The 25,578-nt window shown below is 45.3% G+C and overlaps 1 protein-coding gene across 2 annotated transcripts in view; it reads left to right on the plus strand.

The window, feature by feature from the left end:
- The window catches only part of GPSM3 (G protein signaling modulator 3), a 100,373-nt gene that overhangs the window by 51,059 nt on the left and 23,736 nt on the right, over window positions 1-25,578 (plus strand). For both annotated transcript variants that reach the window (XM_078645861.1, XM_078645860.1), the window contains exons 2-3: window positions 9,601-9,765; window positions 24,930-25,292. In XM_078645861.1, the coding sequence (XP_078501987.1) occupies window positions 9,634-9,765; window positions 24,930-25,292 (495 nt within the window). In that variant the 5' untranslated portion in view covers window positions 9,601-9,633. The remainder of the gene's footprint in view (window positions 1-9,600; window positions 9,766-24,929; window positions 25,293-25,578) is intronic.

Consider the following 25,578-nt stretch of genomic DNA (forward strand, 5'->3'; position numbering starts at 1 on the left):
TAAGTTTGTATGTACAAGATATCTGTGTAGTGAAACCTAGCCAAAGGCAAGCACCAAGGCAACAGGTGATATGTAGCAGAGTAAGCTGGGTTCAGAGCTTTGTACAGGCAGAAAGGCAAGCACCAAGACAACATGTGATAGGTAGGAGAGTTAGCTGGGTTCAGAGCTTTTTACAGGCAGAAAGGCAAGCACCAAGACAACATGTGATAGGTAAGAGAGTTGGTATTCTACCGTTACTAATCGGTCATTACTTCGTATTACCATTACTACGCATATTTTAGTTCGCAGATGCCATTACCTAGCATGCCTTTACTTAGCATGCATTTACTACGCATGTTCCATTACTTAGTATGCACTTACTACGCATAATGTAGTTACTGTCTACAGGGGTATTTTTAGGGGTCAGGGTGGGTTAGGGTTTTCGGGTTTAGGGTGTATTTTTAGTGTTCAGGGTTCATTTAAGGTTTTGGGTTGCTGGGGTATTTTTGGGGTTCAGGGTGCATTTAGGTATTTGGGTGCTGGAGTTATTTTAGGGGTCAGGGTTGGTTAGGGTTTTGGGGTGTAGGTGGTATTTTTAGGGTTCAGGGTGCTTTTAAGGTTTTGAGGTGCTGTGGTAATTTTGGGGTTCAGGGTGCGTTTAAGGTTTTGGGGTAATTTTAGGGGTCAGGGTGGGTTGGGGTTTTGGGTGTAGGGGGTCATTTTAGGGTTCAGGGTGCGTTTAGGTTTTGGGGTACTGGGGTATTTTGAGGGTTCAGGGTGCATTTAAGGTTTTGGGGTGCTGGGGAATTTTTGGGGTTCAGGGTGCATTTAGGTTTTGGGGTACTGGGGTATTTTTAGGGGTCAGGGTGGGTTAGGGTTTTGGGGTGCATGGGGTATTTTTAGGGTTTAGGGTGCATTTAAGGTTTTGGGGTGCTGGGGTATTTTAGGGGTTCAGGGTGCGTGTAGGTTTTGGGGGGCTGGGATATTTTTCAGGGTGAGATAGGGTTTTGGGGTCTAGGTGGTATTTTTAGGGTTCAGGGTGCGTGCCAGGGGATAGGTTACGATTATTTTTTTGTTTTAAAGTACCAATAACGCGTTGTAACGGTATGCGTAATATTTAACTGCAAAGTAAAAGCATTTTTTATGTATTTGTATATATTTGCGAAGTAAAAGCATGCACACTAAAATCCTGAGTAGTAATGGTATTTGTGAAGTAAAAACTTCGAAGTAAATACCTGCTGAGTAATGGTATGCTAAGTAACATCATATATTCAGGAGAGTTAGCTGGGTTCTGAGCGCACGTGTAGATCCATTACTGCATAGGAATGTATTGTTCTTAAAAGAGGGGCAACTTCAACTCTTTCCTAAATTAGAGCAGTAATGGGGCACTCTTGATGTTGTTCCCGATCTTGGGAGCGCACATGGAAAATGTGTACTGCCTTGTTTTTTTTTGTTTTGACACTGTTTAGTTTCCAATCTGATGGTGTCCTTGCTCCGGGTATGCTGAGAACTACCAGAGATTGTGAGCTTGTCTGTAAGAAAAGCAGAGGTCCTGTTCCTGATGGCTTTGAAAAGGACACAGCTGCTACGGTCAGGCTTGACCGCGCAGCTGTCGCCAGACAGGTAAGTAACCTAAAATGGGACTTTAAGTAGCATGACTAGGGGATCGACTTTGTCTCTGCCCACATGCTGTTAGCCAGGAGGGCTTGTTACGATTGGGTAGAAGTTGTGTGCTTTCACAAAAAAGTGCTTGCTCTCCTTGCAGCTGTGATCATTTTGTTTGAAATCCAGCTGCCTGAGCCAGCAGTAGTATGTCTGAGATTGAACTTTCTGGTGCACACATGACATTGTAATGATATTAATGTGTCTTCGATAAGTAGATTATTTACAGTGTTCGCTTTTCTCAGGCAGCAGCACAGATGGGAGGAAGGTGGTCATTATCTTTAGGATTCAGAGTACAGTTTTGTGGTTAAGAGCCCAGGGCTACACTATTCTAAATGGAATTTTAGGTCTGGCAAGGCAGTGCTACTGTTTCCTGACCTAATGTGATCAACAAAAAGAGATTTCAGAGTTCTACTGAGAGAGGGGCTTATGCTCCACCCACATGTTGGTTCCCATGAGTACAGTATTTGAATGGGCGGAATTTGTGTGCTTCCGCTAAAATGATTGATTGTATTGCACTTTTGTGGCTGTGACGTAGTATACACTCTGTACTGCAGGACTGAGTTTGTTATGGTGGTAAGTCAGTGATCAAGGCCATAGGTTATATCTCTGCAGAAAAGTAATGTTGATCAATAATGATTTTTATGATTAATCCGATACACCAATGCTGAACTACTATGATTGCAGTGGAAACAAATCTAGCACAACGTATAGAAGTGTGTTTATTAGTGTGATATATTGATGCCACATTTTACATGAAACCCCATATTGGATTAAATGGATGTTGCTCTTTCAATCAGCTCCTGCCTTCACCCCTCCCATCTGGTCCCTCTGTACATCCTTTCTCTTCCCAGCTCTGCAGAAATGAAGATACTGATATAATGGAAGCTTTACAAATGTGCTCTGAATTAATTATTTAACTGTAACATTTTCCCAAGGCCCTTCCACTGTAGTTCTGTTGATGCACCTAGTCTTATTCATTGGTGTAGAGGTTCATTGTTCAAACATCTCCGGACGGAGGTGACATGTAGATATTAGATGCTTACGGATGTTAGATGCTTACGTAAAAGTGGGTTAGTGCTTATAAACTTAAGTAGTGATGTAGATTATTCTGAATTGTCAAGAGAGTTGTTACTTGGAATAACGCTACAGTGAATCTGCTGTCTTATTCCTTTGTTATGCAAGAATTTTGTATAAGATCCGCCGATTTTTGTGGTTGAGCCAGAGAGTTTTGAGCTTTCCTTGATGCTGCTGGAGATGCTTCCCATTTTCTTTCTGATTTTGATCCATATTTAGGACTATTATATATAAGTCTGCATTTGGGCCTTTTTGGCATTTATTCTGTTATGCTTGATTTTGACATGCCTGTAATCCATCTCTTTAAGTTTTGCATGATCTAGAATTCAGTAATTGAGTGCTATCAATTACTTATTTATGCAACTCTGCTAAATTGATGTCGAGAAGGGTGCTTTTTTACGCAAGATCAATCTGGAGCAGAACCGCTTGAGGTAAATTTTGGGATGTCTTCATTATTGGGGTTTGGTTCAGAATATCGGGGTATGGTTCTGCTTCCACGTGGGAATAGGCCAGATCTATCTATAAGAAAAAGTTATGATAAAGGTGGTAGGCCAGGTGTATTTATTGTGAAAAGCACATGTTAAAGTCGAAAGGCATTTAAGGGTGGATTATTAATTCCGTTTATTAAAGCCTGCGGCTAGATATTCTGTTACATTGAATCTCACAGGTTACCAGAGTAGGCGGTGGTTTTGATGTTGGTCACCCATTGTGACAACCAATGAAAACAGAAGTCTTGCTCTGTCAGAATCCTTGTCAGATCTGTCTTAGAGGAGATTGTATTTTGTTTAGCCAACTGTAATTTTGTATACCTTTCTAGTTTTATCACGGTGTGTCTGATGGCGGTTTGTGGAAAAGCTTTTACTCCAACCGGAGGCTAGAGTTGTTTATAGTGAGAAGCCCTAGGCCCAATTAGAGCACCGGAAATGTTATGTATGACGCCATAGGCCTGGGCTATTTATTATGAAATGTTATGACAAAGTTAGTTGTCCTAGCTCATTAATTGTGAAAAGTATATGTTAAAGCCAGTACGCTTTTTAACAGTTAGTCGTTCTCACATTGTATTGCAGGCTACAGACAGGTTTTTTGTTACCTTAGCAGACAAGGGTGTTGGACACCCATTCTAACAAACCCTGGGGGTTTGTCATGTTTATGATTCCGTTAGGCCCTGTTGAGAGGAGTTGTATATTGTTTTGAAAGCTGTCTTTTTCTACATATTTGGAATATTTTTACTGTTCGCATGAAGTTTCCCAGTTTATGTGCAATTAAATAGGCCGGTGTGGGTAGAAGTGTAAAGCCAGTGTTAAAGGGTACAACTTCTTTAATTCATTGGGGAAAGCTGTGCCGAATTTCATAGGTTTGATCTCTTTATAATTGAACATATGGTAAAGCTAGTCAGCCCACCCTATTTGTTGTGAAAAGCATGTGTTACAGACTATAGTCTATTATGGATAGATTGTAATTTCAGTGTCCTAAAACCTGTAGGCAGGTATTTAGGGACATGGAATTTCATAGATTACCTCTGGTTTTGGTATTGGTGATCCTCCCAAACTAACTGTGGGGATAGAAGAAATGCACCACAGTCGTCTTAGTTAGGCTCTTTTTGGAGAGATAATATTTTTCTTTGTCAAATGTAATTTTGTAAGCATTTGTGCTGTTTTGACTGTATGCTGGATGGGTGCCTCGTGGAACGCTTCCGCTCAGTATAATGGGGTTGTGTTCATTATAGCAACAAGCCAAATCATAAAGGCTAGAAGTCTTATACTTTCACTGGGAAAAGTTGTCAGAGTCTTTACATGCACTCTGTTTTGTACACAAAGTATGCCTTACTTATTGCAAAATATATGTGTTAAAGGCAAAAGGTTTTTAGGGGTGGATTGTTATTACACAGTGCTAAAGCCTGTAGGTAGGTTTTTTGCTATTAGGAATCTCGCAGATCACTGTAGTAGGCAAGAGCTTTGGTGTTGAAACAAACCATGGGGACAGACAATGTGCACTACTGTAATACTTAGTAGGCTCTATTAGCAGAGATTTTGTAGTGTTTTGACAAGTGTGCATTGTACATATTTGTAGCTTCATTATGGTATACCTTATGGTTGCCATGTGGGAAGGCTGATAAACCAATACAGTAGGTCATGGTGGCAAGCCAACGATAAAGTTATAGGCGTGATTGTTTATAATGAAAAGTTACAATTAAGGCTGAGACAAAGGGTGAATGCAAGAATGAGTTAGTGGATGGATGAATGGGTGCAGAGATGAGTGACAGAGTGCAAGTATGATGACTTTTTGAGTGCCAAATTCTATCATGACACCGAAGGCACTTTCATTCATTAGCCAGACCTAGTGGCATAGCCAGTGATTGTTTTGAAGATGGTGCTGGTCTGCAACGAGAGCCAATGGAGTTCCATCAGGATGGGGGTGATTTGATCATATTTCTTCCAGCCCTGGGCTGTGTGGGCTACCCGACTGTGAAGCCTGGGAGGCAATGGAGCAGGGAGCCACCACCTTCCAGATGCGAGAGTCTGAGGGCTTGAAAAGTAGTTCTGAAGTTGCTTCTGATGTTACTTTCTAGGAAAAATTGCTTTACTTTATTTAGCAGAGAGAGCTGGCGCCAGGCCGTCTTTGGTTTTTGGCACGTTGTTCCTTTAGGCGGGGACGGGTGTCCAGAGTGAATCCAAGTGACTTGGCATTTGGTGAAAGTTTCATGTCCTGGGCTTTGCACACAGCTCTGCCAGTGCACCTCAATGCTAACCTGCAGCAACCCATACTATTTCAGCCCAGCGACATTCACTCAGTTCTGTCACTGCACCACACTGTGGATATTGTGGGTCTATCATACAGCTCTGCCGATGATGAGAATAATAATAATAATACCAGCCGTTGTAAAGCGAGGTGTCCCAGCGCTGGGGGCTGTCGGGAAGATTAAGCGAGCTATTGCCTAGAGTCACATGGTGCTGGGTTAACCTGCCGCCCGCGATCGAACTGTGAACCGTGTGCCGGAGTCAGCCGCCCTGGCCGTTGCACCACTCCTCTTCCCGATACACCTCAATGTGGCAGCAGCACCACCCGTTGCGTCTGTTTAAGTTCATGTGACGTGGCTCCAGCTGTGCCCCTCAATCCTCATCTACAGCGCCTTGGTTCTGACCTGCACAGAGGAGGCACTCACCTGTCTCCTTCACACCTCGTCTATATGTGTCCCACACAGCTCCACCAGTACCACTCAGTCCTGCCACACCTCTGTTATCCAGTACTGAAACACACACAGCTCTGCTGGTGCACCACAGCCTGGACCTGTCTAGTGACATTCTATGTAGGCCAAGCTCAATCCACACTTGAGGCGTGTTGGCTCCTGTGTTGCACCTCAGCCCAGGTGTGAGTCCCCCCTGCTGTTCCAGCACTGGGCAGCCCACAGATGCACCTCCCGGCATGCATCGCACCTTGTTATCTAGCACTGAACCAGTCCCGGCTCCAGGAATTTTTATTTGGGTGGGCCAAGGGTGCATTTGGGTGGGCCTCTGCGGGCTTGATTTGTTGCATATATGTCTGGGCAGGCCTGCTTCAGGGCACTCCTTTATCTCTTCTTAGTCTTACAAGGACCTGTAAAACTCACTCTTTTCCAAATCTCTTTTTAATGTTATCACTCTCAAAAAGTGTTTTTTCCATGTAATGTTACTTTGATGGGAAGAGGAGGTTTCTGAGGTGGGAGCCTCAGGGAGAATCCCTCTTCATTACTACCTCCACCTCACCCTGGACTCTGCAACGCACTCCCTTACAGGCTTGATTATCCACTACTCCTCTCCAGTGCACCTTATCTCACAGATGACATTGGGCCTCAGCCCCATATCAGGCACCATCAGGCTCCACTTTCATTTTTCCTGGTAAAAACATTAGTAAAATCACCTTCATACTTAAAACATTCAATATAGCAGTAAATATAAGTAGCAGGTACTTTAAAGTATGTTCCACAGTAGCCCTTATGGCCCGACTGCTAATTAAATAAACAAAAACATAAAGGCCATGACAGGGCTGGCTTCAGGGCTGATGCGAAAGTCTTTTTTGGCGCCCGACCAATGACCTCTTTTTCAGCAAATACCTTTACTACCATCTTCCAACAGTGCCCCTAATGTCTCCATGGCCCCCCTATTGACTTCTTCCTCGGATTCCCTCACTGCCGCATGCCACAAGTGCCCCTCATCTCCCCATAGCCCCGCCACCTTATGACCTGTTCCTCGGATTCCCTCACTGCCACCCTCCACTAGCGCCCCTCATCTCTCCCTAGCTCCCCCTCCACCCCATGACCTCTTCCTCAGATTCCCACACTGCCACCCTCCAACAGTGCCCCTCATTGCTTCATAGCCCCTCCCACTACCTTCTCCTCAAGTCAAGTCAAGTCAAGTCAAAAGAATTTATATAGCGCACTACATACCCATAGGGTCTCAAGGCGCTTAGGGAGGGGAGGAGGATTACTTGTCAAATATCCATGTTTTAAGTTGCTTTCTGAATGCTAGGTGGTTCTGGGTAAGGCGAAGGTGAGTGGGGAGTGAGTTCCATGTTTTAGCTGCCAGGTATGAGAAGGATCTGCCTCCCATGGTGGTCTTGTTGATGCGAGGTACAGTGGCGAGGGCTTGGTTGGAAGAACGTAGTTGGCGGGGGGGGGGTGTAGAAGGACAGTCGTGAGTTGAGGCATTCTGGTCCGATGTCGTAGAGTGATTTGTGTGCGTGGGTTAGCAGTCGGAAAGTGATCCTCTTATTGACGGGTAGCCAGTGGAGGTCTTTCAGGTGACCGGAGATGTGTTCGTTACGCGGGATGTCTAATATGATCCTGGCTGAGGCGTTTTGGATTCGTTGGAGTTTCTTCTGGAGTTTAGCGGTGGTACCTGCGTAGAGGGTGTTTCCGTAGTCCAGTCGGCTCGTGACCAGAGCATGGGTGACTGTTTTTCTGGTTTCGGTGGGGATCCAGCGAAATGTTTTTTTGAGCATGCGAAGAATGTTGAAACAGGATGAGGATACGGCGCTGACTTGTCTGTTCATTGAGAGTGAAGAATCCAGGATAACGCCTAGGTTCCGTGCGTGGTCTGTCGGGATGGGTGCTTTTCCAAGGGCTTCCGGCCACCAAGAGTCGTCCCATGCAGTGGGGGATGTACCTAAGATGAGGACTTCTGTTTTATCTGAGTTGAGTTTCAGACGGCTGTGTTTCATCCATTCGGCAACTTCTTTCATTCCTTCGTGTAGGTTAGTTTTGGCGGTGCTGGGGTCGTTGGTGAGAGAAAGGATCAGTTGGGTGTCATCCGCGTAGGAGATGATGTTGAGGTTGTGTTGGCGAGCGATGGCCGCAAGGGGGCTCATGTATACGTTGAAGAGGGTGGGACTGAGTGAGGATCCTTGTGGTACGCCACAGATGACTTCAGTGGCTTCGGACTTGAATGGTGGAAGGCGGACTTTCTGGGTTCTTCCGGTGAGGAACGAGGTGATCCATTCAAGTGCTTTTCCTTGTATCCCGATGTTTCTGAGGCGTTCCCTCGGATTCCCTCACTGCCACCCTCCAACAGTGCCCCTCATCTTTACGTAGCCCCTCTCTCATATGCATTTCATTTGTTGTATAGCGCTACTCATATCAGTGTAGTGTGTGTCAGTACTTTACACAACGCACACAATATACAGAGACAATTAATCATACAAGTATGTAAATCAGCCTATAGGGAATGTCACATAAACCAATGAGGATTACAAGGTGTATGAATCACACGTCATCCATGTCATCCATACTGATGAGCAGTATATTTTAAGAGGGTTTGGTCTGGGGAAACACAACCTTAGGATTTAAAGAGTATTCCATGGGGGTCAGCTTTACTGATAAAAATGTATATCTGCCCAAACATTCTCATTTTAACAACATTAGAATAATGAAAGACTGGGGAAGTTCTAACTACATCACAAAACAAAAAAAGCGAAGTTCTAACTATACCATTCATGTTTGTATGCAGCTCTTTTGTGACAGTTCATTGGTCACTGTCCTATGTTAGGATTGTAACTTCTGAACTGCAAGTAACACAAGGATCTCTGTGACACTGGCAGTAACCCACTGAGCTATCCACATACAATACAGTTCACCTACATTTAAAAACTATTAACAGACAAATGATTGCTCTCTAGAAGGACCATTAATCACCAGCGTTATCTGGGCATTTTGTATTGTCTTATTGTTGTCCTGCATCAGCCATGAGAATGATAAAAACTGTTTAAATGAAGCGCACACAAAGTATGTGTCCTGCTGGGCCTGTGCAGATTTTAAAAAGAAAAAAATGTAGTAACACATTCTCTTACCTACTAAATTAGTCAAACTTTGTGTCACAGCCTGATGTGATAAACCTCTGCAGGGGTCAGGAAAGGTGACTAGGAATAAACAAAATTCTTTTCTTCTGTGCTGCATAGAAAAAAATATATATCAACGCAGCAGGACAGTAGGCAAAGGTTACCATTGTCAAAGAAAGGATTTGTCGCCTTTCGCCATGCAGAGATGAAGGGGTGAAAAAATAAACAAAGCCTTGTTAACATTTAAATGTTCTTTAAAGACCTGTGAAGTACTCGGGTGCGGCTGCGAACATCTCTAAAACTGTCTCTGTGTGTGTGCGCGCGCCAGGGAAGCTGTCTCGGCCTGGGCTGACACACACGACCTGTTGCACGCCTGCCTTCAAGCCCCCACTGCGAGGGCCAAGGCTCCTGTTTGGGTGGGCCAGGCTCATGTTTGCGCCAAGGCTCCTGTTTGGGTGGGCCTGGCCCACCCGGCCCATCCGCTAGAACTGGGCCTGCACTGAACACACACTGCTCTGCCGATGCGCATCACTCAATATGTGCTTGACCTTTCACCTCTGTGTCCCCTGACAGGGCTGTGACGTTTACCGCGAGAGGAAGACCACGATGGAGGAGGACGGCGAAGACCACTCCGAGGCTCCTGGAGGGCACCGCCAGGAGGAGTTTTCCTACTTCAGCATTTCCTCGAAGCCCGAGGCGGGGGTGGCCAGGGGCGCCCTGCCTGCCGCCGAGACACAGGTGAGAGTAAGGGGTGGCACGCGTGACGCGCCCCACAGAGTGCTGCAAATACAGCCAACCTCAAATAATAACAGCCCAGCCACCTCTCTTTCCACAATCTATTAGGAAGAATACACGTAGGCAGGAATTCAAAGTATGAGGTTCATTCTTCAAGTAGAAACAGCACACCGGGAGTGGTGGACAGCGTAGTAGAACACAGCTCTTCTAAACTGGCAGGCTATCAGCTGGCATTCTAAAGAATGGTGCACGGGGGGTGCAGGTGCCCGGAGGGAGGGGAGGGAACATTCTGGAATGGAAATACATTAAAAAAAGATTCTTAGTAGTCTTGTGACCCCAAAAAACACAAGCCCTCTCCTACTACATGAGTTATTTCCAGTCTAGAACGTCGAGGGTTGATCTATGGCAGATTTTAGCATTACCACTCACTATGCTAATGAGCCCATTTTGATGTATTATTATATGTACATGTGTCTTATGTGGATAACATATTTAGGAGGCACGGACCCATGTTGAACACCCCGAATTTAAGTGCAGGCTAGAGGCTGTAACACAGTACAGTGTGAGCATTATTTTGTGCTTTCTTTAGAGTGAATCATGCAAGATTTATCTAAGTTGTTTCTGTAAATATTTCCTACACAGTGCCAGATGGATTCCTTGTGTGCTTTCCACACTTGGCAAATAAAGATTACTGATCATAAAGTTGTAATGTAGCTTTTGAGAAAAGGACCATGCATGAAGAAAAATGCTGTACTCAGGATTTCTCCACACCCAGGATAACTGGGTATGGGTTTATTGAAGCCCCGGCTCCCCGCGTGGTGCCCCCACTTTCATCCAGTGGTGACTGCCACTGCCTGCAGCCCCACAGCAGCACCATGACAACAGAACCAATACATTATCATCTCCCCCTATCCGACGCCGCACCCCCCTTGACACCCGTCCTCTGGAACTGTGAAGACCGTACCCACAGCCTTGGGTCCCCCTGAGTACCACCAATTTACCCCTTGCCAATTTCTGGCTGCTGTAAGTTTCCCTTGCCACGCTCTCCCGGAAACGCACTCCTCTACTGCGCCTCCTTGAACCACATCCCTCGTCCGCCGCCCTTACCCTCCCACTCCCCCCGCCCTTCCTTCCTCCCCCTGCCCCCCAGCTCCTTGCTTCACCGCTTACACTCAACTGCCTTCTTAGGTTATCGCCAGCATCCAGGCGATTGTGGTCCCTTTCCACCCACCCACCCTACCTTAGGCTACTGCGCCTCTTGTGCCTGTTTGCCAGATCCCTCAAATCTACAGCCACACTTCCAATTATCTGGCTTGCGTCTAATCACTGGATCACCACCTCGCATGAGCGCCATCCGGCACTCGATTCGCTTCCACACGTCCGATTTTCCAGTTTCTCGCCTGCTTCCTCCCCGCCCACCGCGTCTCTCCCCGTGATTTCACCAACCACTTGTTGGACATTGATCTACCCGGAGCTACCGCACTACCAGCGTTTTTTCTATAAACTGCTGTGGCCCACCTTCTCACATCCTCCCCTGCCCCTCACACGCCTTGTGATGACCAGCCATCCTTGAGCTTGATTCTATTCCCCCGCTCCCCAGAGTTTTAGCTTGTACCTGGCTCGGCGCACCCGCGCATGCAACACAACCACTCCTCCGAGCCCCGCGACCCCCCCAGCCACACCGCGACCCCAGTCCTCCTTTCGGCCCTCATTTTCCCTTTTCCTTCCCCATGCCGCACTCACCAAACTGGCAATCCGGTCCTGATGAAGATCCTAAATAAATAGTATCGAAACACCATTGACCCTTTTACAGTGCGACTTATGGCGCACCATCAACCTTGGCTCACAAAACAGAGAATCATCACTCATTGATTGAGGACGAACCATTGCCTTTGTATATATTGCGTTTTTGTCACATTGTCACCTTGTGTCCTCGCTGTATTCACCCCCTTGTCACTTGCGCCGTCACTCTTTGCTTCACTAACACTTAGTGCACAAAGCCCCCTTGGGTTGCCACCACATTCTATGCCTACCGTGCTGCTTTTACTGTTTTGTATGAAATGTGTCCTCAAATATATGATGCTACGTGCACTTTCTAAAAACTGAAATCCAGAGTCTCTCTTCCTTTTTTCCACGTTCTCGTAATGTTTTGTGCATATATTATATATATATATATATATATATATATATATATATATATATATATATATATATATATAAACGCACGTTTCTGTGTCCAATCTTGTGGGTTCCAGAAAAAAGAAGGCAGGCACACTGGTATCCGGTTTCACAGTTTAATAACACCAAACCCCCCTCACCCCTTACAGACGCGTTTCGCCTTTGCAGGCTTCGTCAAAAAAAAAAGAAATATATATATATATATATATATATATATATATATATATATATATATATATATATATATATATATATATATATATATATATATATATATGTGTATATATATGTATATATATGTATATATATGTATATATATATATATATATATATATATATATATATATATATATATATATATATATATATATATGTTAGAAAGGGTTCCCCACACAGTAAAGTTCCAGGAAACACAGAAGACTCGCACTCCAGGGTCCATGTTCAAAAATCGTTTATTGGCGACGCGTTTCGACCAGGCGGTCTTCTTCGTTAGCCATATATATATATACTTGCCCCCTTTACTGAATCCGATTGAGACAATGTTGTTGATAATACATGTACACCAAAATCTCAATTCGGTTATACTCCTGTTGCTTTATCCTATGCTGCTTCTGCAGCACTCACCTCCTCGTAGTTACTTTATAGTCTTTCTTCATTACACTATGTTGCTTCTCCAGCTCTCGCCTCATCGTAGTTACTTCACAGTCTTTCTTCAACACACCATGTTGCTTCTCCAGCTCTCGCCTCCTCGTAGTTACTTCATAGTCTTTCTTCAACACACCATGTTGCTTCTTCAGCTCTCGCCTCATCGTAGTTACTTCATAGTCTTTCTTCAGTGCTCCGTGCTGCTTCTTCAGCTCTCACCTCAGACTTACTTCATAGACTTTCTTCAACACACCATGTTGCTTTTCCAGCTCTTACCTAATTTCTTCAGTGCACTATGTTGCTTCTTCATAGTCTTTCTTCAGTGCGCTGTGCTGCTTCTCCAGCTCCCGCCTCATTATAGCTACTTCATAGTCTTTCTTCAGCTCACTGTGCAGCTTCTCCAGCTCTCGCCTCATCGTAGTTACTTCAGAATCTTTCTTCAGTGCACCTTGCTGCCTCTCGAGCTTTCGCCTCATGGTAGTTACTCTATAGTCTTTCATCACTAAACACCCGCAAAAAGTAATTTAATTCCTCCTATTTCTCTTAAGGGTGGCTATTGGACGAGCTATCTTGTGCAGTAAACCAAACCTCTGTAATTTCCTCTGTTTGACACAAATGTTGAACTCTGTTGAAGGGAACATATGTGACTTCTCGTTGAGATGCCTAACTGGACTGTGTATCCTGTCATTCTTCCCACGAGCACCTCACAGATTGCCGGTCACCACACATTATAAATGTAAATCTTGTTGCATTGGCTATTGAGTCTTTTATCCTAGCCCCAGTGGCGCAACGCAAAATGATGGGGCCCCTCCTGCAGAATGTGAAGAGGGACCCCTGAGTGTCCCATATCTCACGAATATTCATTAGCCTTGGGCTGAATGATGGCCCCCTGTAGTGTCCGATGGTGCCCTGAAGCATTAAGGGCCCTGCTAAGCCACTGCAAACCCCTTACATTTTTAGTAAGACCTTTAGAATGTGCACACACCCTTCATTCCACTGGCTCTATCGAAAGGACGTCTCTTTGGCAAAGTACATGAAGGAGGTACTTCTCTTTGGAACACCCTGTCTCTTCCCTAAAGTGAGATTTAGAGACACTAATGATTCTTTAAGGGGTCATCATACAGTGAGTGATGACCCATCTCAAACCCAAGCAGACGATCTCAAACAAAGGAACATTCCAGAAGGCCTGCTATTGGAGATTGTTAGTGACACAGGAGTGGGTAAACAGAACCTTTTTTTCTCTACACTGGATGGCCCACTAAAGGCTACATACACTTTGTTATTCACTCAATGACGTACTCTCTGCTATTAGGTTCCACAGTCACTTGTGTTGCTCTCCCACAGCTTTGTTTGTATATTTGATACTTTGCAAATTCTTGTAAGTTAACCACACAGATCTTTCTTTGTACACTCGCCTTCTGGGACTCGTGTTGTGTTTCGACTCATTCAGGTAGTCTTTGCAATACTTTGGAGGGGGTTCAGGCAGATAGGTGGATGGGGAAGGCACCGAACCAGGAAATAAAGGCAGGCAGCCAAGAGGCCAAGGCACTAGCTGGTAGGGCCGGCAGTAAGCCGCCTGGGCCAGAGAGCTAGCTGCTTTTCAGCCCTAATGTTATGTAATTTGGCACTCTGTGAGGCGTTGTGAGGTTGCACCAGCAGTGCAGTAGGAGCCAGCAAGGGTGTCACATGTCATGCGACATCCGGTAGAGGAGGAGGAAGAAGATATCCTGCGTGGGTGGCAAGGAGCATTCGTGGGCTGAGGCTTAGTGACAAGCACTGAAAATGTATCAAATGAACCTTTAGACAATCCCTCCATTGTCTTCCTTCAGGGACAGTGCAGGGGAAATTTACATTATACTGCCAGCATTTGCATAGCACTTGGAATCAAGATGATGAACAAAGGACTCTTTGTGACGTGAGGACACTGAGGTCAACAGTAGTAGCATGTGTTTTGGCATAAGTTATTTTGTAGTGGCGATGGGCCCTATTTAGAGTTTTGTGGCAGCGTACCCTGTCCGGCAACCTCTCAATCTGCCCGACTTTTCTGAGTACGCCTCCCCTATTTTGAGTTGGGTGGACTGCCAGGTTGAACCAATGGAGTAAAATTTACTCCATCAGCATAAACCTACCTCTGATGGGCCATTGGAACTAAGCCATCCAACTGTCCGCCCGATTTAGAGTGGGTTGTTGGATGCCTTTTTTTTACTGTCAGTCACAAGACAGTAAATAAAAATTACCCTTGGCAAAAAAACTCCCATGATATTGGGGCCATACGTTGTTCCTGTTTTGGGAGTTTTTGTTTAGAAAAGAAAACTTTTCCAAGTGTGGTGTAAGCATCCATCGCCAATGACGGACACACACCAAACTTCTAAATGGCTTTATACGAAACGCCGTGAGGCCCATTCAAACAAACCCATAGAATTCACCACTGGGCCGGCGGTGAACTCTAAATTTGGTGGGTGAAGTAAAGGTATGGTGGCAGACGTAAAGTCTTACGCCACCCAGTCTACCTTTCCTCCGCCCACCAAACTCTGAATCGGACTGTGTTTCCTGAAGGGTGATTCAAACCCCTGAGATTTAAAAGGGAGGATACAGACCTGAGACATGGCTTCTAGGCCATGTTGAGATTAACACTTCCTGGTGAGAGCTGTGATGTGAGCACAAGGAGACCAATGAGATTAACCAGGTATATGTATTGTTTTTGCGCAGACGTAGCTCTAAGCAGCAGCAAAGCACTTTACAAATAAAAATTTTATTGCAGCAGAAGCATCTCTAACACGAGTAACTATAAACAGAAGAGCACTATTCATGCAGGGTCAGCTGAGACCAGAATACAGAAATCAGGATGTGAAAAGCAGATGCTGAATCATTTCATTAAGACAGTAACTACACGTCCTATAGTGAATGTTTCAAAAATATTTTACCTTACACATATTTACACTTTGAGGCATGGGACAGAAATCGATTTGATCAGAATCACATGATGTTTTTTGCTAAAGTGCCATGGCTGGGATTCGAACCCAGATATCGAAGCTGGTTCTTGAGTCTGCCACTTACGTACTATACAACATTTGCATAGTGCGGGAAACATAGCTTTAAGTAAAAGGGGGAAAGCGGACTAAAGTTTCATGCACGTTTTTCGATTGTGCAAGGGACCCAGGAAACATTATGGAGTGCTGTGTAATAACGTTTTCTAAATAGGACTTCAGGTAGACGAGTATAATTGGAATCAGCAAGACATATATGTATTAGTGTACTTTGAAGTCTTTATTCAGGTGCAAGGGCTGGGTGATTTTTTTCAGTCAGCTATAAATGGAAGCAACACTAGTCTGATTGCCACCAGTGAATCAGAAGGGTCATAGGGTCAGGTTCTTATTGGTTCAACCTCTTCGCCACAGCGGACATTCCGCTGCGGTGCTGAAAAAAATTACGCCAGCGCGGTTTGGACGGCCCCTGGCCGTCCTCCGCACACGCCCACCGTGACATTCGACAGCCGGGGGCTGTCCGACGCATCGAAGAGGTTAGGCAAAAGCAGTGCTTAATTTGTAAACAAAAGAATAAGTGCCAGGACTCTCGCCAGGAGGCCACTGCAGCTTGTACCACACATTACCCCTGACAATGCTGCCAGTAACAGTACTTACACAACTACTAATCATCACACTCCTACAAGTGTGACAATTTGGACTATTTCAGGCCCCCAAAGCTATACGAATGGCTTGGGCGGCAGCTGGTAGTAATTTTTTATGTATATTGAACTAATAAACAACTGTTTATGTGCTCATCTCTAAGTTAGACTGTGACACCATGTGGCAGACTGTGACACCATGTGGCAGACTGTCACAAGGACTGGTGTTGACAATTAAGTGCAGGGCCGAGCACCAGGAAATGACTGGCTCAAATTAAGCACTGGTGCTCACTATGTCTGTGTTTACGCTGACACTGATTTTCACTATTCTGTGGCCCTCATGTTTACACTGGGTCTGATGTTCTATATTCCGTGGTCCTGATGTTTAATATTCTGTAGCCCACAAACTTACTCTGGGTTTGATGTTCTATATTCTGTGGTTCTCGCAATGTCTGTGCTCACATGGATACTGATGCTCAATTTTCTGGGGCCCTCTTATTTACACAGGGTCTGATGTTCTCTATTAAGTGTTACTGAAGGCCTGTGCACACGTCTGGTCCCAGACGCTTCGACCGCTCTTGATTCTCAGCGCACTTGCTGTCTTAACTCAGTCCTTTCTCGTGGCTCCACTCTCCGATGCACCTTCTGGACCGCTACTTGGTTCTTATTACTTACCTCTTCCCTGAAACCGGGATGGAAGTATAACTGGTTTAGAGTGAAGCCCCTATACCTATACCTCCGTGGTCCCTATCCTGGACCCTTTCAATATGCTAAGAAACACTCACTCCTAATAACAAGCCGGGACGTAAATAAAACCGGCAGAACGATCTTTGTTCTCCGTTCCCATTGCCATAAGCCCTGATGAAGTCTTGGGGTACTTCCCCAGACGAAACACGTGTTGTCTGGGCAATCGTTCAGGATTAAAGAAGAACACAAAAATCCAGTGTTCATTGTTATTTCAAATACATGTTTGCATACTGCATGTACATTGGTGTTAACTTATGACATAGAGTAATTACTCTGCAGCTAAATGAAGACATGTGCACGGGCCGTCAGTAATGTTGTAGGACCACTGGTCTAAAACTCAGGGGGTTCAGGGCATTTCCCCCTCCTGTTGGCTCAGTCCCATGATTACGATAGCTAGATAGACGTACACTCACTGTAGGCGCCAGTATTCCTACCACATACGTCCAAAACCCTGTCATTTGCTCTTCTATATTCAGTGGTCCTCACTATGTCTGTGTTTACACAAACACTGATGTTCAATATTCTGTGGGCCTCTTGTTTAAACTGAGTCTGATGTTCTATATTCTGTGGTCCTCACTATGTCTGTGTGTATATCGCTACTGGTGTTCAATATTCTGTCACCCACATTTTTACACCAGGTCTGATGTTCTATAGTCTGTGGTACTTACTATGTCTGTGTTTAGGCTGACACTGATGTTCAAAACTTTGTGGGCCTCTTGTTTACACTGGGTCTGATATTCTATAGTATGTGGTACTCACTATGTCTGTGTTTACACTGACACTGACGTTCACTATTCTGTGGCCCTCATGTCTATATTCTGTGGCCTTCATGTTTACACTGGGTTTGATATTCTATATTCTGTGGTCCTGACTATGCCTGTGTATACGCTGACACTGACAATAATCTGTGGCGCTCACCATTGCTATATATGCATTTATGGGTGATGTTCTGTGACACTGACCCTTTATACACTGGCTCAGATGGGCAACCAGTGAAAGAGACCATGCTTACATTGACAGTGTGCACACACCCAGTTTTACACTGTCTTGGAAATTCAATATTCTTTGGCCTCAACTATGTTTACACTGACACTGATGTTCAATATTTTGAGATACTGATGTCCAATATACGTTAGCCCCCGTCAAGTGTATAGTCACAGCGATACTCATTAATCTGTGGCCTCATCAAGGCTACACTGATACTGATGCTCTATGTTTTGTCTCACCATTTTTACAATGACACTAGTGGTCAGTATAATGTAACCCTCTCCATGTTAACGCTGGCACTGATGGGCAATATTCTACCTCCTCATCATGTTTACACTGATACTGATGTACCATGTTTACACTGACACTGATGTACCATGCTTACACTGATACTGGTGTACCATGCTTACACTGATACTGGTGTACCATGCTTACACTGATACTGGTGTACCATGCTTACACTGATACTGATGCTCTATGTTTTGTCTCACCATTTTTACAATGACACTAGTGGTCAGTATAATGTAACCCTCTCCATGTTAACGCTGGCACTGATGGGCAATATTCTGCCTCCTCATCATGTTTACACTGATACTGATGTACCATGTTTACACTGATACTGATGTACCATGTTTACACTGATACTGATGTACCATGTTTACACTGATACTGATGTACCATGTTTACACTGACACTGATGTACCATGCTTACACTGACACTGATGTACCATATTTATCCTGATACCAATGTACCATATTTACACTGATGTTAAACGCTCTATAGCCTGATCATGCTTACGCTAACATTGACGGTAAGTATTCTGCAGCCCCCACTGCAGTGCTTAATCTGATGCGGCGGTTTTCTGTGCTCGGCACCGTCAATTAATTGTCAACACCAGCACTTGTGACAGTCTGCCACAAGGTGGCGCTGTCTGAGCTGATCACAACAGTCAATTATTAATTCAAAATACATTAAAATGACTATTACCTGCAGCACAAGCCATTCTTATTGCTTTGGGGTCCTGGAATAGTCTTAACTGTCACATTCATAGGACTTTGATGATTATTAGTTGTGTTTTTTACTGTCATTAGCAGCACTGTCAGGGGCAATGTGTGGTGCAAGCTGCAGTGGCTTCCTGACGAGAGCCCTGACACTTATTATTTTTACAAATTAAGCACTGAGTACCACAAACTATAGAACATGAGACCCGGTGTTAACAACAGGAATACAGAATATTTAACATCAGTATCCGTGTAAACAAAGACATAGCTAGGGCCATAGAATATAGAACATCAAACCCAGTGTAAACTTGTGCGCGACAGAATATTGAACATCAGTATCCGTATAAACACAAACATAGTGAGGACCACAGAATATAGAACATCAGACCCGATGTAAACATGTGGGCGACAGAATATTGAACATCAATGTCAGCGTAAACACAGATATATTGAGGACCACAGAACATAGAACATCAGACTTGGTGTAGAAAAGAGGGCCACAGAATATCGAACATCAGTATCAGTGTAAACACAGACATAACGAGAACCACAGAATATAGAATATCAGACCCGGTGTAAAAATGTTGGCGACAGAATATTGAACACCAGTATCAGAGTAAACATAGATATATTGAGTACCACAGAATATAGACCATCAGACTTGGTGTAAACAAGAGGCCCACAGAATACTGAACATCAGTGTTAGTGTAAACGCAGACAAAGGGAGAATCAAAGAATATAGAACATCAGACTCGATGTAATCATGTGGACCAAAAATATTGAACATCAGTGTAAGTGTAAACACAAATTTATTTTAATTTTATTTTAACGACTTGTAGAGCGCCTGGTGACCCGAAGGCATCCCCGCGCTGTAATGATTTTGATATCCAGATGAGATGGAGGAGAGAAAAGGAAGAAAAAAAAAGGGGGGGGGGACGTTATTTCGGAAATAGAAGTGTTTTCAATTTTTTTCTAAAAATAAGATAGCTGGGTTCCAGTCTGAGGGAACGGGGGAGTGAGTTCCATCTGGTGGAAGCTTTCACAGAGAAGCGTCGGCCACCAGTGCGTGTCTTTTTAAATTTGGGGATGATGGCTAGATGTTCATTCTCGGACCGCAGGGATCTGGGAGCTATATAAGGCGTTACCAGGTCGCTGAGAATCGGGGGGCCAGCTCCATTAATCAGTTTGTAAGCCGTGCACATGGCTTTGAATTCCACTCTTTGACGCACCGGGAGCCAGTGCAGGGCTTTGAGGGCAGGTTTAGCTGACACTCTGGAGGGAAGGTTCATGAGTAGTCGGGCTGCAGCGTTCTGTGTTCGTTGTATTTTAGCCAAGGTGACCTCAGGGGCACCCAGGTAAACCATGTTACTGTAGTCCAGCCGTGACAATATTAGCCCTTGGACTAGGAGTTTTCTGGAGGTGGGCGGGAGTAGGGGAAGAATCTTGCGGGTGGTGCGCATAAGCCCAAAACAGGTTCCTGCAGTTTTGGCCGCTTGTGTTTTCATTGATTACTCGGGTTCTAGCCAGACTCCTAGGGTCTTAATTTCTTTTTTCGGGGTGGGAATTTCCCCGAACACGTCTGGCCAGGCTGATGGGGGGATGGTCACCCATTGCTTTCCCATGAGCATCACTTCGGTCTTCGACCCGTTTAATTTGAGTGAAGATTCACACATCCAGCTGTAGATTTTCGTAAGGCAATTTGCCAAATTGTCTGGGTGATCGTCTAGTTGGGATAGGGAGACGACCAGCTGTGTGTCATCCGCGTAACTCACAATTTTGATGCCGAAGGGTGTCACCACGTCTTCAAGGGGGGCCATATAAGCATTAAAAAGCGTAGGGCTTAGAGATGATCCCTGGGGGACTCCGCTCGTGAGGGGGAGGGTGGACGAGTGGTGATTGCTGTCCCATACCTGGAACGTGCGCCGGTCAAGGAAGGACTCTATCCACCTGAGCGCCATCCCGGTGAGCCCTGCTGCCGCCAGCCGTTGGATGAGGACACGATGGTTGACTGTGTCGAAGGCTGCACTAAGATCCAGGAGGATCACTGCCACTGACCCTCCTGAATCCAAAATGCGCCTTGCCTCCTCGATAACGGTCAGAAGGGCGGTGTCAGTGCCATGACCCGGGCGAAACCCAGTTTGGGATTGCCGTAAGATGTTATTTGCCTCGAGAAACTGAGACAATTGTCCGTTGACCAATTTCTCAGCTACCTTGCTGATGCCAGGGAGGAGTGAGATTGGCCGGTAGTTTGCCATGTCTGCTGGGTCTAGCTGGGGTTTTTTAAGGAGTGCTTTCACGACTGCGCTCTTCCAGCTATCGGGGACAGATCCTTGGGCAAGCGAGCTGTTAATAAGCTCTGTGATCGTGGGAACTATGACAGGGGCTACGGTTTTGAGGAATCTAATTGGTGCTGGATCCAGAGGTGATCCGCTTTTCATTTTGGCCAAGGTTGCATCTACCTCGTTGCAGGTTACTGCCCTAAATGTAGCTAGTTGGGGGCGCATGCTGCTTCCTGGTTGGCTGGAGGGTGATTCATTGTCCGTGTGACTAGAGGGACAGGGGGGGGGGAGGGATGTTAAGATTCGGGCAATTTTGTCATTAAAATAGGTGGCTAATTCGTTGCTTCGGTCAACAGGGGGGGCGTTGGAGGAAGGAGTGGTTGGTACTTTCAGTAGCTCTTTTACGATTAGGAAGGATTCCCTAGCTAAGTTGGTAGATTCTCTTATCCGAGTGTCGTAGTGGGAGGCTTTAGAGTGCTTAATGGAGGCTTTGTAAAATCTAACAGAGTTCTGGTAGGCTTCCTTGCTGGCGTGCTGCCAGTCTTTCCTCCATAGCCGTTCGGCTTTCTTGCATTTTTTACGTAGTAATCGAAGTTCCGGGGTATACCACGGGGCGGAACCTGGTTTCCCGTTTTTGTCCTCCCGGGTTCTAAATGGGAGTACGGAATCCAGGGAGGTAGTAATCCAGTCTCTGAATTTACTATCGGCGATAGCCGGGTCTTCTGCATGGGCGGGGATAGTGGACTCTAGGGTCCTGGCCCAGTCTTCGGTGGGGAGCTTGGACCAGGCCCTGTCCCTGGTGTAAGAGGAAGGTTTTTGAGATTTCCTGAAAGGTCCTAGTAGTTGGAAAGAGACTAAAAAGTGGTCCGTCCAGGGGAGGGGGAGGGACTCGTTGAATTGCATGGTGGGGGTGCTTGTAAACACCGGGTCCAGCAAGTGACCTTTGTTGTGTGTAGCTCCGGAGTTTAGGAGGTGGAGGTCGAGAGCCGCTAGATCGGAGATCAAGTCGGCTGCCCCAGTATCTAAAGGGTCATCGAAATGAATGTTCAGGTCTCCTAGTATCATGAAGTTGGTGATGGAGTGGGCCTGAGTTGCTACCATGTCCAGGAGAGCGCTAGAAAAGGAACCAGGGTGACCGGGGGGGCGGTACAGTAGGATGCCTGTGAGAGAGTTAGTCGGGTCTAACTTAATTGTGAACTGTAGGCTTTCAGAGTCGGGAACCTGCGCGTCGTTGAATTTGCAGGGGAGATAGTCCCGGTGAATAATGGCGACCCCACCACCTCTGCCTAAAGGGCGAGGTAGCGAGGACCACAGACTAGAGAACATCAGACCCGATGTAAACAAGAGGCCCATAGAATATTGAACATCAGTGTTAGTGTAAACACATACAAAGGGAGAATCAAAGAATATAGAACATCAGACGATGTAATCATGTGGGCCACAAAATATTGAACATCAGTGTTAGTGTAAACACAGATGTAGCGAGGACCACAGACTAGAGAACATCAGACCCGATGTAACAATTTGGGCCACAGAATATTGGACATCAGTGTTAGTGTAAACACAGACATAGTGAGGACCACAGACTATTGAACATCAGAACCGGTGTAAACAAGAGCCCCATAAAATATTGAACATTAGTGTCAGCGTAAACACAGACATGGTGAGGACCACAGAATATAGAACATCAGACCCGTTGTAAACATGTGGGTGACAGAATATTGAACCTCAGCGTCAGTGTAAACACAGACATACGCAGGACCACAGGATATGGAACATCAGACCCAATGTAAGCATGAGGCCCACTGAATATTGAACACCAGTATCTACGGAAACACAGACAAAGCGAGAATCAAAGAATATAGAACATCAGACTCGATGTAATCATGTGGGCCACAAAATATTGAACATCAGTGTCAGTGTAAACACAGATATAGCGAGGATCACAGACTAGAGAACCTCAGAACCGGTGTGAGCAAGAGGCCCATAGAATATTAAGCATCAGTGTTAGTGCAAAACACAGACAAAGGGAGAATCAAAGAATATGGAACATCAGACGATGTAATCATGTGGGCCACAAAATATTGCTCATCAGTGTTCGTGTAAACACAGATATAGCGAGGAACACAGACTATAGAACATCAGTCCCAGTGTAAACAAGAACCCCATAAAATATTGAACATCAGTGTCAGCGTAAACACAGACATGGTGAGGACCACAGAATATAGAACATCAGACCCGTTGTAAACATGTGAGTGACAGAATATTGAACCTCAGCATCAGTGTAAGCACATACATAGCGAGGACCACAGGATATAGAACATCAGACCCACTGTAAGCAGGAGAGCCACTAGAAATTGAACATCAGTGTAAGCGTAAACACAGACATAGTGAGGACCACAGAATATAGAACATCAGACTTGGTGTAAACAAGAGGCCCACAGAATATTGAATATCAGCGTCAGTGTAAACACAGACACAGCGAGGTCCACAGGATATAGAACATCAGACGCAAATGTAAGCATGAGGGCCACTGAATATTGAACATCAGTGTAAGCGTAAACACAGACATAGTGAGGACCACAGAATCTAGAACATCAGAATCAGTGTAACATGACGAGAGGGCAATTAAGTATCAGAGTCTGTAAATATGACGGGGGTCACAGAATATTGCTCATTAGCGGTTTTGTAAACATGGGAAGGACCACAGACTATTACGTATCTGGGCCAATATTTAAATAAATAGTTAGTGCTACTGAATATTTCTCATCTGGGCCTGTCTGTGCCTAGTGAACACCATGGACTTTTGAACATTAGTGTTTGTAAATTCAAGACATCAGCGTCTGTAAATAAATGTAAGAGACAAACAGCTCAAAAGGAGGGTACAAGAAACAATACAGAAGCACATTTCTAAGTTTGTTTTACTGGGCTTTGGATAGGAGAGTGGATGTTTTTTATCCCTCATATGGTTGTTAGTAGATACCTGTAAGCATTACCCATCCACCATTGCAGCACTCTTAACCTCTTCGATGCGTCGGACGGCCCCCGGTCGTCCGACGTCTCGGTGGGCGTGTGCGGAGGACGGCCGGGGGCCGTCCGAACCGCGCACGCATTATTTTTTTCAGCACCACAGTAAAATGTCCGCCGCGGTGAAGAGGTTAAGTTATGCCCAGTTCTCTGACTTTTCCCATTGTAAAAGAGAATCTGAGGGGCACTTCAATGGCCTTCTTCTTCTTCTGCTTACCATTGACTCTGCTCCCAAAGGGATTTGGATCTGGTCCTGACCTCACTCATTTATAATGTAAATGGTCATAATCTGCATTCCTAAAATTGAATAGTTTCACAGGGGGCTGCAACTATATCCTCTATTGCCGAGGATAATAATCAAAATGGAAATCCTGGGTTGCATTGCACGGTAGTACGCGCACCAATTGATGGGGAATTAAAACATTCTTGGGGTCAAACTCGGCTACCTTGTCATGAAATCTTAGACAAGACTGGACAGCCTATTTGATTCCCTATTTCGCATCCTTCTAAATCCTTGTTTACCTGTTTTGCCCTCACATCCATCCTTGAATGTCATCTGGAGCAGCTCTTCAGTGCCTACCCTACTGGCAGCGATGGATTTTTCCTGCATTGATTGAACCCATTGTTTTTTTTTAATTCTCTCTGGCAAATATTGTTCATCATGTTTTTTCCACCAGGAAGGCCAGGTGTCCCTGAAGGAGGAGGCCCTGTGGAATGAGCTGGAGATGCTGGAGGTCAAGTCAATGATGCAAAGTGAAAAGGAGGCTGGAGAAGACCTTCATGAGAGATCTGCCCAGCGACACGTATCCATTCCAGACGTTGACTGCACCACCCAAGTACCCTGGTGCAGAGACGCAGAAGATGCCCTGGTGTGCTCTTCAGAGCCTGTGGTGGAGTCAGAGATGGTGGAAGGGTCAAAGGTACGATCTGGCCAGCTTACACCATGCCTGGAAGAAGAGGTTGGCCCAGACGCCACCAGACAAGAGGAGGACCTCCACGTTCTGTTGCCACCAGCAGGTGATCACAGCCCAGCGTCACAGGTAATGGCTCTGAAAGATGCTGCATTGACTACTTGTTTTGTGTTCATGGACCATCTGGGTGATCACTGGCTTGTAGAGATGTCCAGTGGCTGAGCCTTATTGACATCCCACGTTTTACTGGGGTGTTCCACTTACTCAGAGGAGACGCTCACACCGGAGTACGGTGAACCCAGCATTCGGACTAGGATACTCCTACCGGGTTATACCATACTGGGGGGGGGGGAGAGAGAGACAGACAGACACACACACACACACACACACACACACTGGGTCAGAAAGTACACCA

This window comes from Lissotriton helveticus, chromosome 5_1 (assembly GCF_964261635.1).
Source record: "Lissotriton helveticus chromosome 5_1, aLisHel1.1, whole genome shotgun sequence".
Lineage (NCBI taxonomy): Eukaryota > Metazoa > Chordata > Amphibia > Caudata > Salamandridae > Lissotriton > Lissotriton helveticus.